This window comes from Gasterosteus aculeatus, chromosome 12 (genome assembly GCF_964276395.1).
Source record: "Gasterosteus aculeatus chromosome 12, fGasAcu3.hap1.1, whole genome shotgun sequence".
Lineage (NCBI taxonomy): Eukaryota > Metazoa > Chordata > Actinopteri > Perciformes > Gasterosteidae > Gasterosteus > Gasterosteus aculeatus.
The window spans coordinates 20,121,473-20,142,703 of NC_135700.1; the positions used below are offsets into that span (position 1 = coordinate 20,121,473).

At 44.7% G+C, this 21,231-nt stretch overlaps 3 protein-coding genes across 5 annotated transcripts; all 3 read right to left on the reverse strand.

Moving 5' to 3' along the window:
• Window positions 1-3,420: 3,420 nt before the first annotated feature.
• mibp2 (muscle-specific beta 1 integrin binding protein 2) lies at window positions 3,421-5,962 on the reverse strand. 2 transcript variants are annotated; one of them, XM_040166191.2, is made up of 8 exons: window positions 5,617-5,962; window positions 4,933-5,023; window positions 4,678-4,726; window positions 4,296-4,482; window positions 4,122-4,193; window positions 3,918-4,024; window positions 3,746-3,834; window positions 3,421-3,658 (listed from the first exon to the last, which is right to left on the reverse strand). In XM_040166191.2, exons 1-7 carry the CDS (start codon window positions 5,640-5,642, stop codon window positions 3,752-3,754), a joined length of 615 nt encoding a protein of 204 aa, XP_040022125.2. In that variant the 5' UTR covers window positions 5,643-5,962; the 3' UTR covers window positions 3,421-3,658; window positions 3,746-3,751. The 2 variants fall into 2 exon arrangements, with proteins under 2 accessions (XP_040022125.2, XP_077941757.1); XM_078085631.1 differs by lacking the exon at window positions 4,678-4,726 and having other exon boundaries at window positions 5,617-5,892.
• A 2,675-nt stretch (window positions 5,963-8,637) lies between these two features.
• LOC120830699 (hyaluronan and proteoglycan link protein 3) lies at window positions 8,638-11,758 on the reverse strand. Its single transcript, XM_040195530.2, has 6 exons — window positions 11,492-11,758; window positions 10,784-10,940; window positions 10,467-10,689; window positions 10,231-10,376; window positions 9,686-9,988; window positions 8,638-9,526 (listed from the first exon to the last, which is right to left on the reverse strand). Exons 2-6 carry the CDS (start codon window positions 10,905-10,907, stop codon window positions 9,240-9,242), a joined length of 1,083 nt encoding a protein of 360 aa, XP_040051464.2. The 5' UTR covers window positions 10,908-10,940; window positions 11,492-11,758; the 3' UTR covers window positions 8,638-9,239.
• An 874-nt stretch (window positions 11,759-12,632) lies between these two features.
• LOC120831496 (lactadherin) lies at window positions 12,633-21,028 on the reverse strand. Of its 2 annotated transcripts, none has more exons than XM_040196959.2 (10): window positions 20,801-21,028; window positions 18,740-18,865; window positions 18,505-18,636; window positions 15,612-15,725; window positions 15,280-15,461; window positions 15,030-15,185; window positions 14,797-14,941; window positions 14,112-14,314; window positions 13,843-13,998; window positions 12,633-13,382 (listed from the first exon to the last, which is right to left on the reverse strand). In XM_040196959.2, exons 1-10 carry the CDS (start codon window positions 20,874-20,876, stop codon window positions 13,239-13,241), a joined length of 1,434 nt encoding a protein of 477 aa, XP_040052893.2. In that variant the 5' UTR covers window positions 20,877-21,028; the 3' UTR covers window positions 12,633-13,238. The 2 variants fall into 2 exon arrangements, with proteins under 2 accessions (XP_040052893.2, XP_077941758.1); XM_078085632.1 differs by having other exon boundaries at window positions 14,112-14,296; window positions 20,801-20,998.
• Between the last annotated feature and the right edge of the window lie 203 nt (window positions 21,029-21,231).

A 21,231-nucleotide genomic window follows, 5' to 3' on the forward strand; every position in this document is an offset into this window, starting at 1 on the left:
ACTGCAACAGACCACATCGTTGAGTTTTCTCACTTTGTGATATTATATATTTAGAACTAGTGTATCTTAATAAAACGGGGCTCTGTCATTCCAGACAAAGGGGGCGTACAAGGTAGACGGCTCAGAGGAGCCTCGTGGTTTCCGAGGCTCTGCTCCTCCGCAAGTATTTAGTTTTAACTTGCCGCTGTTTTTAGAAACTTTGCCCGTCAAGGAAAAGCAACAACTCCTTTTACCAAAACCACACGCGAGTCACAGACACGGAGCTGCAACAGATGATGAGGATGATGTTGTGTGAAGCGGACGGCCTTCCTGTCTGAGTAAACAGTGACCCAGACGGGTGAGGAGTGGGAGGCTGTGGTCTGCTTCATACCCACAGCACCAGGCCTCACCCGGGCCCGCCACAACAGGATGTGGTCCTCGGCCCGCTGAGGGCCATCGCGTCGTGGTGTTACTTCCCTCGGGTTCTCGTGGTAGCAGACTATTCATGAAGGCCTCTGGAAAACATAGTGACAGTGAATGAGGCTACTTTCCTACCTCAAGCAGGTCTTATATAACATACATATATATATATATATATATATATATATATATATAATCATATATATAATTTGTCTGTGAACCAACAGATGGTGCACAGGAGATATTTACGCATGTGCATAGACAGTGTAACCACCACATCTTTTCACAACAATATTTTTACATGCATTTAGCTGCGATAGGAAGTGACTAAATATATTGTACAGTGTTTTTATTCTACTTCTACACCACTTTAATTCAGAAGCAGATACTGTCTTACTCCACCACATCAGTTACAGTATATGTACATCAGTACTTTGCAGGTAAGGTCTTCCTACAAAAAGCACATAACCAACCTTGAATATTAAATTAAACCGTTAAATAAAATATACTGTCATAGATAATATTGCAAATACACAAATAGCTTCATTTAACATGGAGCTAAACAGTCCTGCTGTATAAATATGTTGTTCTTGATTAGATGATAATTGTATCTCTCTTAGAACTCCAGTTATGAAACCAGGTTCCATCTTAAATAGCATATTGTATTTTGTACAGCATTTTTGTAAGTTTCACATTTTTATGGACAAAACTATTAAACTCAGTTGTATAACAATATGACTCTGAAATGTGGCTCTGTACTATAACTTGACAGAACAAGGAAATATACTTCTATAATAACAAAAATGTTCCTGTAATGTTATTAAACGAGGGCGTCAAGTGTGTTCATTGATGTCAGATAACATGTGGTGCGCTGCATATTCAAAGACGTGAAGACGAAAAGAGTAGCAAAGAAGAACAGAAAAGAAGAAAAACACGAGTAGCAAAAATAACAATACAACAAAAGATGTAAACACAAAGCTGCTAATGTAACTTTATTTCAGTAAAACGCCTTGACTGGATATTTTATAATTAAAGTAAAGGATCCAAATACTTCTTCCACCTCCTGTGTGCTGCAGCAACAGCAGTGACGTGTGCACAATCGCGGTGTGTTACGCCCAGTGTGGTTCAGAGAGGCTCCTGTTGTGTCTGCAGACCAGTTCCACTCCAGCCGAGTCGGGGTGAAAGGTTCTCTGCTCAACTCGCTGCCGCCTCTTTCTTTACGCCCCCAATTGTCACTCGAGGTTTTATGGCACCCGCGGCTGGTTCCACGGGCCCCTCGCAGACTGTAGTCAAAGCAATGCATAAAAAAACAACTCATTGGCTGGAGAGGAGGCCTCAGAGAGCTGAGTGGTTGCGGTGGAGGGGAAAGGATGATTCCATTAAAAGAATGTGCCCTGTCCTGAGGAGGACATTTGTTATAGGACGTCTTGCCTGAGCTGTGAGCGAGACGGAGAGACCACAAGCTGACGGTCGCCTCCCTCGCCGGGCCGGTCTGACCCGTGCGAGGTGCGGATAATCCACGACCACAACTGTATGCAGCTCGAGGTCCAAAGGGAGCGTTTAGTGTCGTTTATATGGCCTGCTCAAGTCCGCCGCAGCAGACTGTTGCTTCCTCTTGCTTATTTTGGATGCACCAAAAGGTTACGAGGTGAAGTGCGTATGCGACTAGAGGACAACAGAAGCGGCCGTTGTGTTTCTTCCAATGGAGGCCATGCCAAGGTTAGACAACGTCTTATCTCGCACACTCACATCTGACCAGTTCTCACATTCGGAGTAACACCCCTTTTAAAATGAGTTAGCCTCCCATTGAGTAAATTAAGTCTCAAAAGGATTTCTGTCGTAGTAGTTAAGATCATTGAATTGCGGTTAAAAATTTGGGCACATAAAAACGTCAGCTCGCACAATACCCGCTTTCGCACTCCGAAGCATCTGACTTTGCAAAAAAGATCATATGGTATTTCTGCTAGAAACTAAAGTGGGCTGCAGTAAATTCCCAAGATGGGTGCGATTGTAACTGGATGTCTCACCATCTCGCTCCCTCAAACACACTCAATCCCTAAAAACAAGACATGAACCCGTTACAGCTAAAGTCTTTTAACTATTAGATACATATCGTATCAAGCCTTTGGGGACGAACTGGAAGTTTGGGAAAGACGCGCGCGCTCAGCAAGAGGGGAACAGACTGGAAAACCGACTGGAAGGTCATCTGAAACTAGGGATTACGACAATGACTCAATTATGAAGCAAGTAAATAAAACATGCCCTTTAAGACACAGGTTTGCCGTTTGCAAGTGTGTCCATGCTGTTGCTGCAGAGACACAAACGTGTCAACAGTCAAAGCCTGAAAATGTTACTTTACTGAAGTATTGTAAGTCGCTTTGGATAAAGGAGTCAGCTAAATAACGTAATAAACCCCATATACACAGTAGCACATGCTCCTTTTGTTTAGAACAATGCATGTAAAATGATTTCCAAACACGTTCACAACTTTGTAAAAAAGAGCACATTTATTTGGTTAAAAATCTTTACTTATGTAGACCATGTTGTTATCACTATTAATTATGAAAATTACATTAAACACAGGAATACAGTATATCTGAAAGCCAATATACAGCTTTGCATACTAAACCTCTGCTCAAAAGACTTCAGGCTTGTCTCGCACATCGGTTTGGTTTCAAACAAATGGATCACCGTAAGGGAATAATTTACCTGCCGCAATACACTAGTTTGGAAATAGGTGTAAAATCAAGCATACAAGTGGCGATTTGCCTTGAGGTGAGAACAATGTCAAGTAAACACCTCTAAATAACCCACGTGCAATATTTAGATAAGGGTTGTGCTCTTAAGGTCTAAAGGTTTAGCCTCGTGATTCCACTTATCACCCACACCAACTGTTGAGCGAGATGAGAGAAAGTGCTCTGCTCACTGAGTTTAGTAAGAATATTCCTTTGAGAAACTAACTTTACATGTTCCAAAACTCGCAACTCACCTGCATGGAGCTCATTAAAATAATCACCACAGTTGTTGGCAGGAGTAGTATTTATTGACAGAAGTGCAACTTTCCTCTTAACAGATCATCTCGTTAGAGAGTTTGCTATAACAAAAGCAATATGGTCGATATAAACAAGCCAGCATTTGCTGCCATCAGTTTGCTTTATTTATTTATTTTTTTAAATCGTGGCAGTCAGTTAGATGAGCTGCCAGGTAGAAACTTAAGGCACGGCGGTCTTCTGCTTGCAGGCTGAGCCGATCGGATGACCTGCAACACAGGCGGAAAAAAACTAAAACTAAAATTCAGAACCTCACATTTGGACAAACCCGTTAAAGGAGATTTTTTTTATTTTACCGTTTGTTAAGACTTCTGCATGTTGTTCAGGATGTCACCGTAGACAAAGTTGAACAGCTGTTCCTTTGACTGGGTTCCATCGAGCTGCACTGGAATAGCAAATGCATATTTTAAATCAATAGGGGAAATTCTGTAAACGAAAATTTAGGGATTAATCCAAAAATGCACCAACCGACGTCAACATCTGATGACTCCATGATGTGCTTGTGTTTCAAATACATGGGCCAGACGTGGCCGTCGAACAGGCCGGGGGGGTCTGGCACGGTGTAGTTCCTTGAGCTGCAGAGACCGACACACGAATTAAAAAAAGGAAAACAAAAAAACAAAAAAAAACAGCCCAGAGTATAAACACCAGTGTGAACATTGCAGCACTTACCACCTCCTCTTTTTGCATTCTTCATACGGGATGGAAAGAAAGTAACGTTGGTTCAGCACGTCGATCAAAGGTCTGCGAGGAGAGAGAGAGAAATAAGATGCAGAGGCTCGCCGGTCCCATTTCTTTTACAGCGAGAAACACGTCACAGCGTGCGTGAAGGTCACGCGTTCTCACCCGTAGGTGTAAAGCAGAAAGCCCTCAACAATAAGGATGCGAGTCTCCTCATCCTTATTGTCAGACTTTGGGACAATCTCCGTATCCAGGGTGTTATTGACGCCATGGGACTTCTCAAACTTCACTGGGTTGTCCAACCACGCACGGATGGTGCTCATCATGGCGTCCATGTCCAGGGCAGAAATGACTGAAAGGCAAAAAGGTGTGTAGAAAGGATAGCGGTGAAGGGAGAAGTGCGTAGAAAATAGCAAAAGGAAAAGTTAGAATCAGTGTATGAATTTGGTCTATATTGCATGCAGGTGAGAAATGTAAGTGCAGCACACACACAAGACAAATGCACACAGACACCCTCACAAATCCGTTCATAAAGACCCGGGCTTACCATCGTATTGCTTAAAGCCATCCTCACCAACTTCAATCTGATCTTGGGGCTGAAACATACATTGATAAGATGTACCCAGGTACATTCCACTGGAGCTACACGGGAAGCTCTGAAGGGGTTTTCTTTTTAACTCACTAGGTCAAAGTGTGTACAGCAACACAGGCAAGTGTTTACACCCCACCAACCAGTTACTCAGAGCAATTCCTTCAGTTTACTGCATCCCACAATGCAAACACATGTGTGCAGGAGGCTCACCTTGAAGAAGTCATCCTGATGTACCACACAACAGTTGGGCAGGTTCTTGATCAGTCTGTCGGTGAGGGTGGTTTTCCCTCCGTTGGTTACGCTGAAGGGAGCAAAGTAATAATTAATGCAAATGATTGGAGGGGGGACGGGACAAATCAAATAAATCCATTGATTAATGATTAACAACCACATTAAATACCGGTATGTGAAGCCATGGCCTGCATTCAATATGGCAGGTTATGCATTGAAAATATTTGTAATATTTAATTGCACATTAAATCGAATACATTTTTTGCTGATTATCACAATAGCTTTTCACAGCTAACGTTAACAATTAGCAGCAGGTTGGAGAATGTAAACACTTTAAATAGAGTTTGTAGTTTCGATTTCTAACGCCACATGCAAAAAGAAAACACGAGTTAATTGAAAGAATGGCAAATGTAACTTAATATTTTACATTTCAAGTAGCGTTAGCATCAGCTCTATTTATCGGTAGACGATGCTGGGAAGGAGTGTCATTAAAAGGGGGGAAAAAAGGAACACCGATATATTTGGTCACAGAACATTACTACAAAAAGAAAGGGACATTCTGGCAGTCTGGCCTGTCCACGTGGGCCGGGCTCCTAGGGGCTAGCGAGAGCCTCTGTTAGCCAGCTAGCTTAGCTTAGCATGTCATTCGTTGCAGGGACTCACCCGCCGATGCCAATGATGTACTTCATGATTTCGGATGGTCAAAGAGGGCGGTACGGTTGAGAGTCCAAAAGCGTCAATAAAACCGGTTCAAGATTACGATGATCAGACGGGAAGAAAGCTTAAAAAAGAGAAGGTTACAGGAAACGTCAACTACTTAATTCCTCCATGGCACTTAAGTTAAGTGAGTAAGGGGAGAGCAGCGGGCAGGTGTCACTGGGACGCGGTCTTCCACCGAGAGAGGGCCGGGAGAGCTCTGTGGCTTCGTCACGTACTGAGGAGACGCGACCTGATTGGCTATTTAAACACTCCGGAAAACAACCAATCAGGAGCGAGTTTTACCGCAGAGCCATCCCACTTCCTTCCTGCTGCACGCCTACTTCACACCTGCTAACCGCAACCCGAGATCCAGCAGGGCCGAGATGTGATCTGACGCTTCTATGTCACGTTTAGTGACAAATATTAAAATACCATGACATCCCACTTAAGTAAAAGTAATAATAAAGTGTAGAATCTTTTTGAAAAAACACATACAATGTTATTGGATTATAGTTATTAGTAACTCCTATAACAAATATAAAATAAAATAAAATAAAATATCTTTACTTTGAATTTTGGTCCTGTATTTTGTATTTATATGTTATAAAATTGTATTGATGCCACTAGCAGCGTTTTACTCACCACTGAATCTCTGAAAATGAATTTTCAGATAAAGAGACTATAAGACTGTTAACTCAAGATAGAATATCATCCTAAATCCTTCTGGACATGAACAAAAACATTCTATAAAGAAGAAAAACCCAATCAACAGAGTATTTGCTGTTCATTGCCGGTAGCATTTAACTTTGTAATCAACAGGGCCTCTCTTTATCACTCCGATGATAACAGACGCATGTCAGCTATAGGGAAACTTTGCATTGTGGGCATGGTGCCTATCACCTGATCATCAGTGTTTTTCGAGGGTTTTCGTAAAAAAAGAATTGAATAAACAAACAAGCAAAATAGTTAAGAAAAGGATCTCTCAACACAATCACACTTCTGTGGTGTTTATATCACCAGCCACCAGCCGACCTCTGTCTGTTTTGTTTTGAAACTTCCCAGCAAGTTCTATGACACAGTTTCCAGCGGTTGCACCAACACATTACTTATGTTGAGGGTTTACACCCTCGAGACAGGAGGAAGTTGTCCAGACAAGTTGATACATACAGTTTGTAATATTTCTATTCATAGTTCATTGTACCAACTTTGTAGGAGATTTCATGGGATTTTTTGTGGTTTACAACAATTTAATGAACACAACTTTTATATCTACAGATCAAAACTCATATCAAGCTGTTAGGAATTCACTTTAAAATAATGAATAAATGATTGATTTCAATCAGGACGGTTCACAAGCCAGATGAACATTTTCAACAAATCACATTTTCCAGCCTTCTCAATTGACAACTACGTGATACAATAAAATTACCATCACCTCAAAACTGTGACTGAGTGATTGTGGTTCTGGAAGCGTCACACGTTAGGCCCAAATCCTGTTTTTCACGCAGTAGGTGAAGATCTATTATGCTATTGCAATATTTCAGTTACTTGGAAACTCAGCAGCTGAACAGATTTGATCGTTTACGTCGGTGAAAGTATTAATACGCTCTGAAATATTGTGACTAATCCTAAACGTTGTATTCAGCAGTCTGGTATTTTCTCACAGGCTTTTTTTACACTTTTGCTAAATTTAGTGGAATTATAACATCACAGCTGTACAATGACGGGGTCTGCTGTTTTCTTTCCCGTCATAAAGTCTTTTTTTAGTGAGTGAGTTCATCATCACTGTGTCCACTCACACAAATATTGTGTTCCACGCCTTCAGTCTCAGGTGTGGAGGTCCGAGCACGACTCTGCTTCCTTTCCATGAACCTGAGTTGCTGTGGCTTCATTGTCTATTGCAGTGATTCTCAACTGGTGGGTCGCGACCCCGCGGGCCTTTGCCTGGGAAAATAAAAATTAGAATTAACAGCTGGCTGTTTTGTTTTTTCATGAAACTTGTTTTTGTGTTGGCTTATGTATTCTGTCTCCAAACTATCTCAGGTTCAAAGTGCACCATATTTTCATTAAATCAATTTGAGAAGTTGAGAATGTTCCTCGATTTGGGTCGCGGCTTGTCGTTAAGGGGTGATGGTGGGTCCCGGAGCCAGACCAGTTGAGAACCACTAGTCTATTGCGTATTTCTGGTGTTGTGCGTAATAACTCCATGCTTCTCCTCAGCATGTGACGCAGATTTGAAGCCTTCCCATATGGCGACTTTGTGTCATATATCCAAATGCTCCATTCAGTGGAGACGCTCTCAGCACTCACGTTTGTGTCACCCTTCATTCTTCTCATTTAATCCCATTGTGTTCCATTAATGCCAGATTTTCTGCAAGGCCGCAGCTCGTTCGCAGTGAATTGGTGGAAATATGAAACATCTGCCTTCCAGTCGGGCCGTGTGATACAGCCGGCGGATCACCAAAACAACCAAGGGAATGGACGATGCTTTTTGCAGTTCACATCCTCAGGTTTTTCGCCCCATGCTTCTATCTTTCCAAACAGCTGGCTGCCATCTGCTGGCCGTGATCAGACTTTGCTCTCTGTATCTACCTGTACATCTGTCTATCAGCAGGCAGCAGCACACCTGCCCCGTCTTCGAGCAATTGCATCGTGGTGCTGTTCAGGGTTTGGGTGATATTGCTGTTCGAGGCCCAGTCAACGGCAGGAAGTGAGGCACCGGGACACTTTTATTGTTCTGTTATACAGATAATTATCAGTGGAAAAGTCCGGACAAAGAGGGAACTCTTTAAGGAGGAGAAGAACGTTGTGCTTTAAGCTTTTTCACTCTTTCAGACACAAACGGTAGGGTTACCCACATTAAAAAGATGTGCATGTGAGTGAGGAGACGAGTGATTACACGATAATAATATGAACTCTCTGTGAATAACGATGATACGTTTGATGTGCACAAACATAATACACGCATGTACAAAAATGGCGGCGGGTGGAAGATTTTATAGGTACGGCTATCCAATTCATTTCAACAAACATCCCAGGATGATTTAATGCAAATCCGTAAAGGTAACAAAAACGCAATACTAATTTGAAGTTCAATATTCAAAATGTATTGCGACACAAAAAATATTTGTAAATAATTTTTTTATTTTTATTTGTGTCACAATAAAAGGAAATTCCGTATAATATATCCACGTATCTATCTATCTATAATATCGAGGTGATATTATAGAAATAACAAAACAATCTAATGGCTTCTATTTCCGGGTAACAAAACAAAAAACAAAACACTTGGACACTATATCTACTTGTGAGCCGGCTGTACAAAAACCCAGCAATAAATGAGTTTTTTCTCCATTTTGATTAGTTATTGAGGCTCCAGAATGAAAAATGATTCAGTACATCAAAAGAAAAGTCTGAAAAAGTAAATCTATCTTTGTTTTCCCGTAAAAGCCTTTTTTCTAGTGGCTTTCTTTTATTAAACATCTCAATCATCTCAAGCTCTTTCTTGATATTCTATGATTGATGACATGTTTAAAGGAACCTGTGCCAACTTTACACCTCTGGCCCCACAGCTGAGATGGATCTTCTCAACGATCACTCGACTTGTAGCAGTAGACCCCGTGCTTGTGCTGAGGGGGTGGGAAGCCAAAGCTGTGCACCCCGGGCTCAGGGGGGCCGCAGTTTCTTCGGGGGCTGCTGATGGGGTACCGAACGCTTCCGTCGGCCAGCCAGCCGGCGTCACAATGGTCCAACCCCGTCAGTTTCCAGGCGGCGTAGAGCTGTCCCACTTTGGCGACCTGCGCCCCGTCCTCCTGACACGCCTGCTGAGCATCAGTCAGGTTCATCTTGGAGGACTGAAGGTAGTAGACTTTCCCTTTGAAGGAAACACAGGGATTGTGGCATCAAGGGGAACTTCTGCAGCCTCAATAAAGCTCTTTAATGTTATTAGTGACAATTGCTCTGTGGAAGAAAAATAAGCTTTTCTAGAAGCAGATCTTGAACCTGTGACGCTGTTCGCTTCACACCGCCTCACCTTGGAGTGAAGAGGAGAAGCAGAAGACATCGAAGCGATGAAGGTGCAGGTGCCGTCTGCCGTAGCTCCGCACGCCGGGGGCGAGGCCGCTCCCGCCGCATGGCGCCCTGGGCCGGGTGATCGGGTACTGCACCGTCCCGTCGGCCAGCCACCCGGCGTTGCACCAGTTCAGGCCTTCCTTCCAGGACCGGAGGAGCTGTGGGAAGGTGGCCAGTGTGGAGTCCTGCTCCTCACAGGCCTGCTGGGCTGCCGGGAAGCTGAGGTGGTAATGACCACCAGGGTGCTGGTAGGGAAACACCACCCCTGAGCGGAGGAATTGATTGGACGCTGTTACTCAAAGTATGTGTGCAAAGGTGCCTCACTGGGAAGCTTTAAATGGAACAAAGACATCCTAAATGTTGTCTATAAGACAGAAAGACTGCACTGGGAAATGCCCATTAATTAACCTGCAACTAATATTGCCATATTGATTCCATTTATTTGTTACAGAAGAAGGAAATAAACTAAAGCTCTACCATCGAGGTCATGGTGTGGACGCGTTGTACCTCGTAACTCCAGATAAACGGAAGTGCTCCTGTCCTCCAGTCCGTCCACCACCTCGCAGCGGTAACTTCCTGTGTCGTTCAAAAGGAGGTCAGTCATCAGGAGCGTAGCGTCTCCCGGGAACTCCCGTCTGAGCTGCACGCGGCCCCTGACCAACGGACACGCCGGGGGGTTAAAACAAAAAGTTTGTAGATGGAAGAGTAAATCAGCAATTCATCATTTTATATGTTTAGACAACCTGAAGGCCCCAAAACCGCGACTGCGGGAGCCGACGGCCACCAGCACGTCTGTCTCGTGTCCCCCGGCAGCAGGCCGCCAGGACCACTTGACCCGGACCCGCCTGGGCGAGCTCGACTCGGGCTCGAGCCAGAACCTGCACGGCACCGTGGCGTTACCCCCTCTGACCGAGAACACCGTCGGCTGAGCGGAATCCACCTGGAGCTTCACGCCGCTGAAACCGGCTGAAACGCAGACGTGAGATCTACTTAGATGTGACAGAAACACACATTCACACACACGCGTTTTACATGAAGTCTCATTCATCCTGTTGCATACTGCCTTTGTCGCCGTGTCCATTGAGGTAGTCGCGGTAGAAGAAGTTGCTTGGGATTGTGGGGGCAGCCGGTGAGAGAACCAGCTGAACCCCCAACAACAGGGCAGCTTGGAGGCCGAAGGTCATCCTCACAGAGAAATTGGATTGGCTCCGTTGTGCCTAAAGTCACAAAGGGGAATGATTACTTTTGTATTCTGTATTTGTCAGTTTGGATGTAGTGAGCGGACAGTGTCAGCAGAGGTCAGCATGACACCATGTTACTGAGTGCTGTTTCATTAAAAAACATTTGTTGTGTTTTTATGAAACTCTAATCTTGCCACCACAACTTTAAGCATTTTAGTATTATATGTTGGTTCAAATATATTTTAGAAAATAGTTTCATGCATTCTGCCCCCCCCCCCCCCACAAAACCGCTTCTTTGAGATGCCGAAAGACATTTGCGTTGTTTGCAGAACAGTTTTCAGCTTTGCAGGTAGTCGGGGCCCATTTGTGTTATTGTCATTTATTGCAACACCTGTGACATTGTCTGACGTAAGATACCTGAAGACCAGTTAAGAACCAAACGGAAAAAAAATCTAATTTAAAAAAAAAAAGTTTTCAAAAACAAATTTACAAAATCGTAGAGCAAATTTCAGAAGCTCGTTTGACCAATTAAGGCTGCGGAACATATTTGTTAAATAGTGAGCGATGGATTTATCTTCCTCGCTTACCGGAACACGCGTGGTTTAAATCCCTGCCGAAAGGAAGGCTTTGATGTCGAGGAGCAAAAGTCAGAAGACGTCGGCGAGTCTTTCTCACGTCCTGAAGAGAAAATCGGCTTTCTGGTCAAACAACAAAAAGCGTCATTTTAAGGTTCCTCGTGTCCCCGCCGAAGACGAAACAGGTGCCTCCACAGTCACGCAGGGATCCGTGTGATCCAACGTTTGGCTGCAGAGTAGGAAGTAATGCTCAACTGCCCCCATCCAGCTGTTTGGAATGGAAACACACCTGGGGGAGGGGGATTCTGCAGCCCGGCGAAAGGAAGGCAACGAGATCCCAGTTTCATCCCCCAGGACTTAAAACTAACAGTTAATTATCACAAGGCTGGTGTAAATGTTTAAAACGTGCCTTCATTTGTTTTGCATTTCCCACCATATTCTGTAAAACTACGCAAAAAGTCTCAAAGATGCCACTGAACCATTCCCTTTTGGAAATCTAAGGCAGTTCAAACGCACCAGGAGAATCAACAGATTAGTTTTTTTACTGCAACAAACCTAAGTTACAGAATCCTTATTTTTCTGTGAGGCCACCCACAAGCTTTAGGCTCGTGCTGTACGGCTGTTTGAGGAGGGGAACACCCAAACTGCCAGAAGTTGTGCGAAGCGGACGAGACATGGACGTGTGTTAGGTATGGACACGTAGGACAGATGTGTTGGAGATGCTGCGTCCTCCACCATATTCATTTCATAGAGATGAAAGCTGTTGCCGGGGGCCCAGCATACCAGCGTTGCGAGTTTTACAAGGGGACGAAGGCTTTACAGGGTGTAATTACTCTGTTAAACAGCCGGCCAAAGGCCCGGTAGTCCTTCCTGGAGAAACATCTCAACGTATCCTGCTGGTCGAGACAGCGTGTGTGTGAACCGAATGCTTTGAATTGAACGTTTTGAGTTCATTTCTGTCCTGAGAGCGTCCAAATAAATACATAGTCACGCTTTACTTTCCCCTGCGGGTTTCAATGAGCAGCGATATGTGACTGTTGTATCAGCTTTCTTAATAGACAGTTTCAATGATGACAGGTTTGCCCGTGCAATGGAATAAACTCATATGTAACCCATCAGCTTATACTACAACATGACACAGACAAAAACGATACCTTTTTAAAAATATTTAATAAATGATCTCAGTACAACACAAACAGTGAATAACAATAATAAAAAAAATGTAAAACAAGGTTTATTTTCAACACATCTTTCTACATATTTCACGTCACTCAATGAAACTATTTGTGAGAATAAAGTGGAGAAAACTGCTGAAATTTATGCAGTTCAAATTTGAAAGATGTAATTTTTTCTAATCATAAAATTATTGCACAAGTCACTAAACAGCAATGAGGATATTTTTCATCGGTCCTCCGCAGACTGTTAAAAAACAAAAATGGAGGGTTGCTAACTGTTTAAGTAAGAAGTGGAAGGGGTGAAGAGCGCTGCTATCACTATCTATCCACTCACCAGTAACTAACACGAACCAGGACCACATTTAGTTTTTACCTAAAATTATTAAAATTCAAGTTATCCACAACCCACGCGGTGTTCTGCCTGTGAGCCACGCCAAAGCAGCGTCATTAACATGAACACTAAAGTTAGAAAGTGCTACGAGTGTCACAGTCCCAGCAGCAGCCGACGGGAGCGTTTCTCCCTCTGCTGTGGTCCGAGGGGACGAGGACGGACCGCCGCCACGGTCGACCGACGGGCGCCGCTTCTAATCGTCGCAGCCCAGCAGCTCCATGCGCAGAGTGACGCGCTCGTGCCACTCCCAGGGCACCACGCGGACGTACCGGGCGTAGAACGGAGGCTCGAAGAGGTTCTTCTTGTGGGTGTTGTTGTCCACGTTGCCTAGGAAGAGCTGCAAAAGTAAAGGTTAGTTAAATAAATTACTATAAAAATCACATTCTGCGCAAGTTTGTTCAGTTTGCAAAGAGCGAGCGCTTCTCTTGTTGCATCCTAACAATGTGCACGTTTGGCGGGTACGTCCACCGTGTGTCTTATCAACCAGACATCAGGGGCTTGTTCATCAAACCGAGCTTAGCTGCCTTCTGACGACCTTACGACCCAGATCCTTCCAGCCCCCCCCAGGCGTTCAGAGCCTTTCAGACAAAGCCCCCCGGGCGGCGTCATTATGTCATAAGCCTGCTGCTGCTGCGCGCGCAGTAAAAAACATCAAAGCCGCGGTTTTACTGGATCATCTGGGCTCGGCAAATGTGCCTAAAATGTTTCTCAAGAGAAAGAAGCCGTGGCTCCACCTCTAAATAAAATACATATATATTATAATAATATCTAATATTATGGGCTCACACGTGTCTGACCTTATCTTTGCCGCTGTTCTCCTGCTTCACCGCACTCCACGACTCTCCGTCGTTACTGTAGGCGACTTTGAACACCGTCACAAACTGCACCACCCCAAAGTCCTTGGCCCCCTGAGTGATGATGCCCGTGAGGCGCTTTGTCTTCTCTAGATCCACCTGGTGAACAGAGGGAACCGTTACACGCTGCGACACCCGCTGGCTTTGAAGGAGACTTTTACCAGCAGTCATATATCCCCCCCTCACCCCCCCCCCCCCCCCACCCCCCTCACCTGGATCCACTCTGAGCGGTTGTTGTTGGCAGGAGACCAGGCGTTTGTCTTGCCCTGCTTATCCAGTCGGGCAAAGTGAGGGTGCCACGTGAAGGTATCGATGCCCCACGTGCGGAAAGCGCTGGAGGCCGAAAGCTGCCCGTCCGATACGAGGCGAGACCTCATTCCCAGAGGCCCCGAGCAACCTGACGTGTTCGAATAAACTGTGAATGAAAAGCAGGCGGAGGGGAGGGGGGAGCCCGGAGAGAGACGGAAAGAGGAGAGAAGAAGAGGAGGAAAGAAGAAGGCACCCAAATTCAGAAGAGTGTGATTGATTGAGAGAATATTACACCCGAAATTGACCAAGAGGACGGAGCAGCGAGAGGAGTACAGAGCAGAAGATTGGATGCTCTTATCGTGTAAACATAACCACACAAAGATGGAGGTTTGTATTTTCCTGGCTGTGTGATGTGTGGCTTGTGTTCAGAATGGCTGTTTTTGCTGTTCCAGAGGTCCAATACTGTTTGTAATATTCATTTTCTGTCTGACCACAGCTGGATGGAGTCTCAGTGTAACCCCAGCAAGAAGGAAATGCCCAAAAAGGAGAGTTCACAGAAGCTCGCTGCAATTTGTCTGTTCAAAAAAATTGTCATAATAAATATAATAATAACAATGAGAAGGCGTTTCTTGCGACGGGCGTTTTTACCATTGAGTTCGCAGCCCACCAGCTCCAGGCGCAGCGTGCAGGCCCTGCGGCAAACCACCGGGATGATGCGGATGTACTGGGCCACGATGGGAGGGTCAAAAAGGTTGGTCTTGGTGCCGTCGTTGTCCGCGTTGCCAATGAAAACCTGCGGCGTGCCACAAAGCGAGAGTTAGGCGAGCGTCCGGAGACAGAGAAGCCCTCTGGAGGAGAGGAACGCGGCGAGGTCACCTCACCTTGTCCCTCCGCTGGCCCTCGGCTCTGTACGCGGTGTAAGCGCTTCCATCAAAGCCGCTCGCCACCTTGAAGGCCTTGACGTACTCGGACGCGCCCATGCGACTGGCGCCCTGGGTGATGATGCCCGTCAGGCGCATCTTCTTCTGCATGTTGATCTGTTGCGAAACAAACAAAAAAAAAAAACAAGCGTCAGCCCAGCTTCCCGCCCCCCCCCCCCCCCTGGATTTTCAAAGCGCTCCGTCGTCTCGCCTCGATCCAGGGGTTCCTGTCGTGGGCGGCCGACGTCCAGGCGTTGACGAGGCCCTGGTTGTTGAGTCGGGCCAACTCCGGGCCCCAGCGCTGGAGACCCAGAATGCCGTAGTGCAGCGAGGAGGCGGATATCTGAGACTCCACAATGGCTCCTCCCTCCATCCCCAGCAGAGAGATGCAACCTAAGTCGTTCAAAATACCATCGAGCAAGTTACTACACTTTGTGATGTTTGTGTGTATATTTTAACCTCCACAATTTAAATCATATTACCAGTAAATTACTGCAGCTAATGTTCCTTTTCGGAAAAAAAGGTGTGTGAAATAAAACGTACTTAGCTGGCACTGCTTCCCAACATACGGCGAAGGGCATTGACACGCGTAGTCGCCGTCCAGATCTCGACACACCGCTCCGTTCTTACAGGGCTTGTTAGCGCAGTCGTTCACGTCTGGGGGGAAAAAAGGCAGCAATCCCTTGCAGTCATTTCAACTCCCAACTCCATTTTCAGTCAGGAATCACAAAAAAAAAGACGATTGTTTTGGAGATCTCAGACGGCGAGCGGAGGGAGGTTGGGGCAGGTGGAGGCCCTCAACAGCCTGACCCTCTACAACATGAGTCGTTTCTCTTAAATTGTTCGCAATGACAGAAATGCCCCTGAGGGCAGCGCTGCGGAGGTGGGATCCTCTTCGCAACCAGCTTCAAGGGCTCGGGGAGCAAAAGGTGAAAGGTCACGGCTGATAATTGTAACATGATCTTGTAGGAGGTTATCTCCATTCATCGTGAGCACACATGCTGTTTATGCCGGACAAACGTCTCTCTAGGATTTATTTTGTGATTAAGCTGATAGAAATAGTCCATAAACGTCGTATTCGCGGTTTCCCTACATCTATCTTGAACTATTAATGATGTTGCTCCAATAGACATAGCAACAAAGCATGTCTATCGTCACTCATTGTATTTCTTTAGCACACACGTATTACTTTCTAATCCCCACTAGGTGGCGTGCTTTCGGTGTGTCCACATGGATCATTCGGCTGAGAAAACAATGGCCTAATTGTGCGCACAGGGGAATGCTAAACCAATTAATTAGAAAGATGACAGTTAAACCACTATTGCGACTTAAGGGCAGGCAATATAATACTTTATTTCTATACACCTCTGCGTTCTTTAGTCCACCGGATAACTGCAGCTAACTAGCTGATCAGAAAAGCACCAGTGCTGTTGTGCTGGAAGAACTGTACCGTCGGTGATTATAGTCTTTGCATGCCTGCAGTATGAGCTGGTCAAAAAACAGTAGTTCCTCCAGTAAATTTTAGGTTTTGACAGGAACTCAATGGATGTTTATGGCGTTTCCCTGAACCTCATCCATGCAGTGAGACAACGTTCACTGCAGCCAGATCCGACATTATTTAAGGATTATTTGTTTCATCTCTGCCGCATATAGTCTATCACACGCTAATCATGGGATACTTTTGAAGTTTAAAGTGGTCCTGAGGGGAAAAAATGTGAAAGTATAACTAATAGCAGAAATACAACAGGAGGACGCCCAGATTGATGTCACTGGTGATGAAAATAAGGCCAACAAGCAAATACAATGGGTTTTCTTTCGTGCACATGCAATGGAAAGAGACACAGCTAATATCTTTAGCTTGAAACTTAGATTTAAAGACAAAACAATGAGTGTTATTGACTAAAACCTAACTAACTCCCTTGACAGGAAGCTGAAGTCAAACTCCTTTTTGAGACAAAGCCTATCTTTCGTCTCCTGTCTCCTTGATTTCCTGTCTTGCCCTGCAGCACTTCAGTGTCCGATCATGTGATTGAGACACCACATCTGGAACATCAGTCAGCTTTATCCGCCACAGAACCTTATCAGTTGAATGTCTGTGTTTTTTACGGTTGGCCTTTACACTATGGTGCATGTATATCATGTGTACTTTTGCTGCTTTGGCTATAAGCGATTCCTTTTTGTCTGGATTTCTATTGAGACAGAATGAAAGGTCTGAATCAGCTGATTATAAGCAGACATTCGGTACAAACTACAAAATAAGACACCACGGGAAAATGTGAAGCTAAATGCAACTGGTCCAGCCTTATCTTACTAACTAAAGCATGTGACAGGCTGACGGAACGCCACGCGGGTCGGTTTAATTATTTTTCCCGACAACACTAAGAGGATTGTTAACTCAGAAACAAATGCCTGTGACGAGACTCGCACAACGCAGCTAACAACACTGAGAAGGGACGGGAAACAGCCTCACCGATTTGATCGGGGATTATTTTTCACATGTCGTGGCAACACGTGACATCCGTGCCAAGAAGCCCCCCCCCCCCCCCTCCTTCCTCTAGTGCTTCATGCAAATGATATGCAACAATTGCTGTCTTACAATGTCACTTTTCATCTGAAATATACGGCTATCACATCATTGGATTTAACTTTGACTTTATGTTCGTGCATTCACAGTACATAATAATCGGGAGCGATTCAACATCGTTCCAAAAGTCAAGCCGGTGACGTCTGAAAACGTTTGGGAGTCGACAACCGCACCGCATGAAGACTACAATTGGTGGTCAGGCGGTGGGCTCCTATGACTTCTTCCCTTCAGCAGTCATTCACACAGAGTTTACAGCTGTTTCAATTCAAAATGATAGATTTCAGATTCTTCCGCTGATGTAACTAAACTCCAGCAGTAATGACAGGTCATTACGTGAAGAGCATAAGCCATAATTCACTTCTACCAAAGTCTACTTTCCCCTGATTTGGCCCATCTTGAGAACCAATAGCTGCAGTGTTGAACCTCCGTGGAGGCCGTCTGCATGCTAAGAGACTTGGAGTGTCCTTTTTCTAATTAGCCGAAGAGAATGACCGCAGAATCCGCTGAATGAGGCTCTTTCATGGAAATGCTGAGCGGACTGCACGCCTCCTTCCCAGCTGATGATGGGACAGGATGGAAAATACTCAAATGAAAATGGAGCCCACTCTGCTCCACGGACAAAAATCCGTCTTGACATTTCCTCTCACACGCTCTCAGTAACTTTTTATTTGTGTATTAGAATGTATGTCACCACTAATGGTTTCCAAAAGGACTGCATATATAGATACTTTGAAAAAATACTAACAACTGAGAGTACAAATTTAAAAGACCTTCATGGTGGATGTAAAAATTAAAATCCCAAAGGCAACAGAGGCAACTCGGACACCTGAATCCCTTCAACAAGTGACCTACTGGTCTGGCAGTGCGCTCCCTCGAAGCCGGGCTGGCACTTGCAGACGTACTCGTTGAACACGTCTCCTCGCCTGGTCGGAGCGACAATCTTGCACGACCCATCGTTCTTGCAGGGGTTGGGACTGCAGGGTCCTGAGAAAGACGCAAGAAGGAAAACAAACGGTTTCAAAGCGTCCGATGCAACTGTTTTTTTGTTGTTGTTTTTTGCCTCCAGAAAGCTTCCACTTTGCCGCACCGGTCTCTGTCAGGTTGCAGGTGTCTCCGGCGAAGCCATCCGTGCAGATGCAGATGAACGGATCCTCGCCGATCCCCGTCACACACGTTCCTCCGTTGTGGCAGACATTCACCTGGCAGTAGTCCCCTGAGAATACGAGAGGAACAGGGAATTATAAGATCACTTCAACATCCAGTAAAAGTACGTCCGACTGCACCCCTACTGACTCATCAATTTGATGATTTTTTTGATTTTTAACTTAAGTAGCTACAGTGAATCAGACAAAATATGTTGCGGCTTTGCAACTTTTCAATTGCTGGCCTGTGAATGTGGAAACGTTAAAAAACCCAGAAGAACCCAAGTACTATAGATCAACACTCCAAAATAGAATAACCTCCATTCCCAATCATTCCTTCACGCCCATCCCACAATAACCCTGATGACATCACCAGGGATTTCCCAATATCACTCCGTGTGAGGAGAAATGGGAACGTGATGTATATGTGAATATTAAAAGTGATGGTAAATTGTTGAGTTTTAAAAGTTAAAATCTGATCTACTTTGTCTTCGGTGCTGCAGCGTTTGGAAAAGCAATGGTTGTTGCAGCTTTGGCCCAAAGTGATGAGTCACACATCCTGGCTGGATTAGGGAAATTATGGTGTAGACTTCCAGTGGGAGCGGCACGCCGCAGATTCGTGAGTCACGCTGAAGCTTTGAAATTTACAAAACCCGAACATAATCTTTGATCTTTGTTTTCATTTCTTTTAACCAACCCGTTGAGTCACTATTGATGCCACGTCAGAGTCCTTCCATGTAGAACTGTCTTGTAGAAAATAAGTGAATGCTGCAGACGCAAACGGCCTCTATGGAAAAAATAAAAATAAAAAATACCCCTACAAATGAATGTTGGAATCATATTTGTCTGTCTTTTTCAGCACTGTATTTAAGGAATGATGTCGTTATGAGAACAACTGAAATTTCTTGCACAGATACAAGAATTCATATTTGTTAACGGATAGAAGAGATAAAAGGTGTAAACAAATAACACGTTTTCTTTCGCAACTAATCCCGACAGCGCAACGTGTTCGTGTGCAGGATTAAGAGCTTGCGGGATTAGCCCGGGTCCGCAGAAGAGAAAGAGCAGTTACACAACCGTGTAACGCTGCATCACCTACGTGGTGGCCCCCCTGACCCCGCCCGCTGGGTAGAAAAGCAAAGCAAAGTAGGCCCTGAATGTAAACAAACGTCATCATCACCATTGTCAGAAGAAGAAGAAGGTCTGCCACATCATTGACAAGGAAAGTCCTCAAATTTGGCAGCGGTTTAAGTGCCGCTGGTACAATCCAGCCTGAAATAAAGTCAGGTGAGTGGCAGCTGGCTCAGACAGACAAACATATGGTGTTCTTTTCCTCTCCACCCGCCCCGCCTCTTCATGTGACCCACAGGGACAACTACACATTTAAATGTAAGATCAAGTGAAATGTTAACAGACCTTTGGCTTGCAGGAAATAACTACATGTCCTTACGGACCTAAAAAGGTTGTAATAACAGAGCCTCGCGTGTAATAACAGAATAGCCTCACATTTAATGACGCATTCTACAATGACAATAATAAGCTGCATTTTGGAATGAAGGACGTATAAATAACAGATTGAATGTGATATGGAAAAAGGGCACATTGTCATGAGGGACCCTTAAATGTATTTTGTGGTTAACTTTGATGGGGAAATGTACAAAACTGTTGCACATCTCCCTTTCTGTTCATTGAAGCCTTCACTCTTTCCATCACCAGGAGACACCGACACCAAGGATGAAAACAAGAAGAAACTTTATCCTCATCAGTCAGGAAAACGAACAGACCTCTGAACTGAAGGGTGAACTAACTGCATCGACATTATACGTGGGGAAAAAGGCACGGAAAATAAGACCAGACTGGACGATCAATCGAACATTTGGAGTAAATAAAGTCCGTCGCTAAAAGGAGAAACCTGTGAGATTCTGCACAACAACATCAACAGACAGCGGCAGTTCTGGATGAACGCGATTAAACTGATTTATGTCGAGCGTTTAAAAAGGACTTACCTCTGACTGAACGCAGGCAAAGTAGAAGAGTTAATGTTGTTAACGTGGCGGTTAATACATTTCCGCGACGTGTCATGGTTGTTTACTCTTGACTCCACACGGCTGTTTGTTCGCCGAGTTATAAACGTCCGACTGATGCCGCCTTCAAGCGCTGTCCGAAATATCCGAATTCCACAAAGCACCAGACTGAGGTTCGGGATTTTTTCCGGTAATACCCGAGTTAAAGACACGTGACGGTGCATGGGCGGAGAGCTCGGCTGTAAACAGATGGGCGTGGCAACGTTTCCTTGTATAAGCATCCATGGTCGTTCATTGTGCCTCTGTGCTTTATATCTGTATTATTTGGCTAATTTAGAGGTGCCTTGTATTTTCAGTCATTCTTACAAATTGGAAAAAAAGCTTCATGTTCAATTAAACCATTTTTATTTTGT

Bases quoted from the DNA above. Each gene is read 5' to 3' on its own strand.
- LOC120830699 (XM_040195530.2), bottom strand. From the start codon at position 10,907: ATGACCTTCGGCCTCCAAGCTGCCCTGTTGTTGGGGGTTCAGCTGGTT. The intron at 9,989-10,230 runs GTACAACGCGTC...TCCTCCGCTCAG, and splicing joins CGTTTATCTGGAGTTACGAG to GGGTGGTGTTTCCCTACCAG. The intron at 9,527-9,685 runs GTGAGGCGGTGT...TTTCCTTCAAAG, and splicing joins CTTCTCCTCTTCACTCCAAG to GGAAAGTCTACTACCTTCAG.
- LOC120831496 (XM_040196959.2), bottom strand. From the start codon at position 20,876: ATGACACGTCGCGGAAATGTATTAACCGCCACGTTAACAACATTAACT. The intron at 15,462-15,611 runs GTACGTTTTATT...TGAACGACTTAG, and splicing joins TGGGAAGCAGTGCCAGCTAA to GTTGCATCTCTCTGCTGGGG. The intron at 14,942-15,029 runs GTGAGGTGACCT...GGCACGCCGCAG, and splicing joins AGGGCCAGCGGAGGGACAAG to GTTTTCATTGGCAACGCGGA.
- mibp2 (XM_040166191.2), bottom strand. From the start codon at position 5,642: ATGAAGTACATCATTGGCATCGGCGG. The intron at 4,727-4,932 runs GTGAGCCTCCTG...TGTATGTTTCAG, and splicing joins ATCAGGATGACTTCTTCAAG to CCCCAAGATCAGATTGAAGT. The intron at 4,194-4,295 runs GTGAGAACGCGT...CTCTCCTCGCAG, and splicing joins TTTCTGCTTTACACCTACGG to ACCTTTGATCGACGTGCTGA.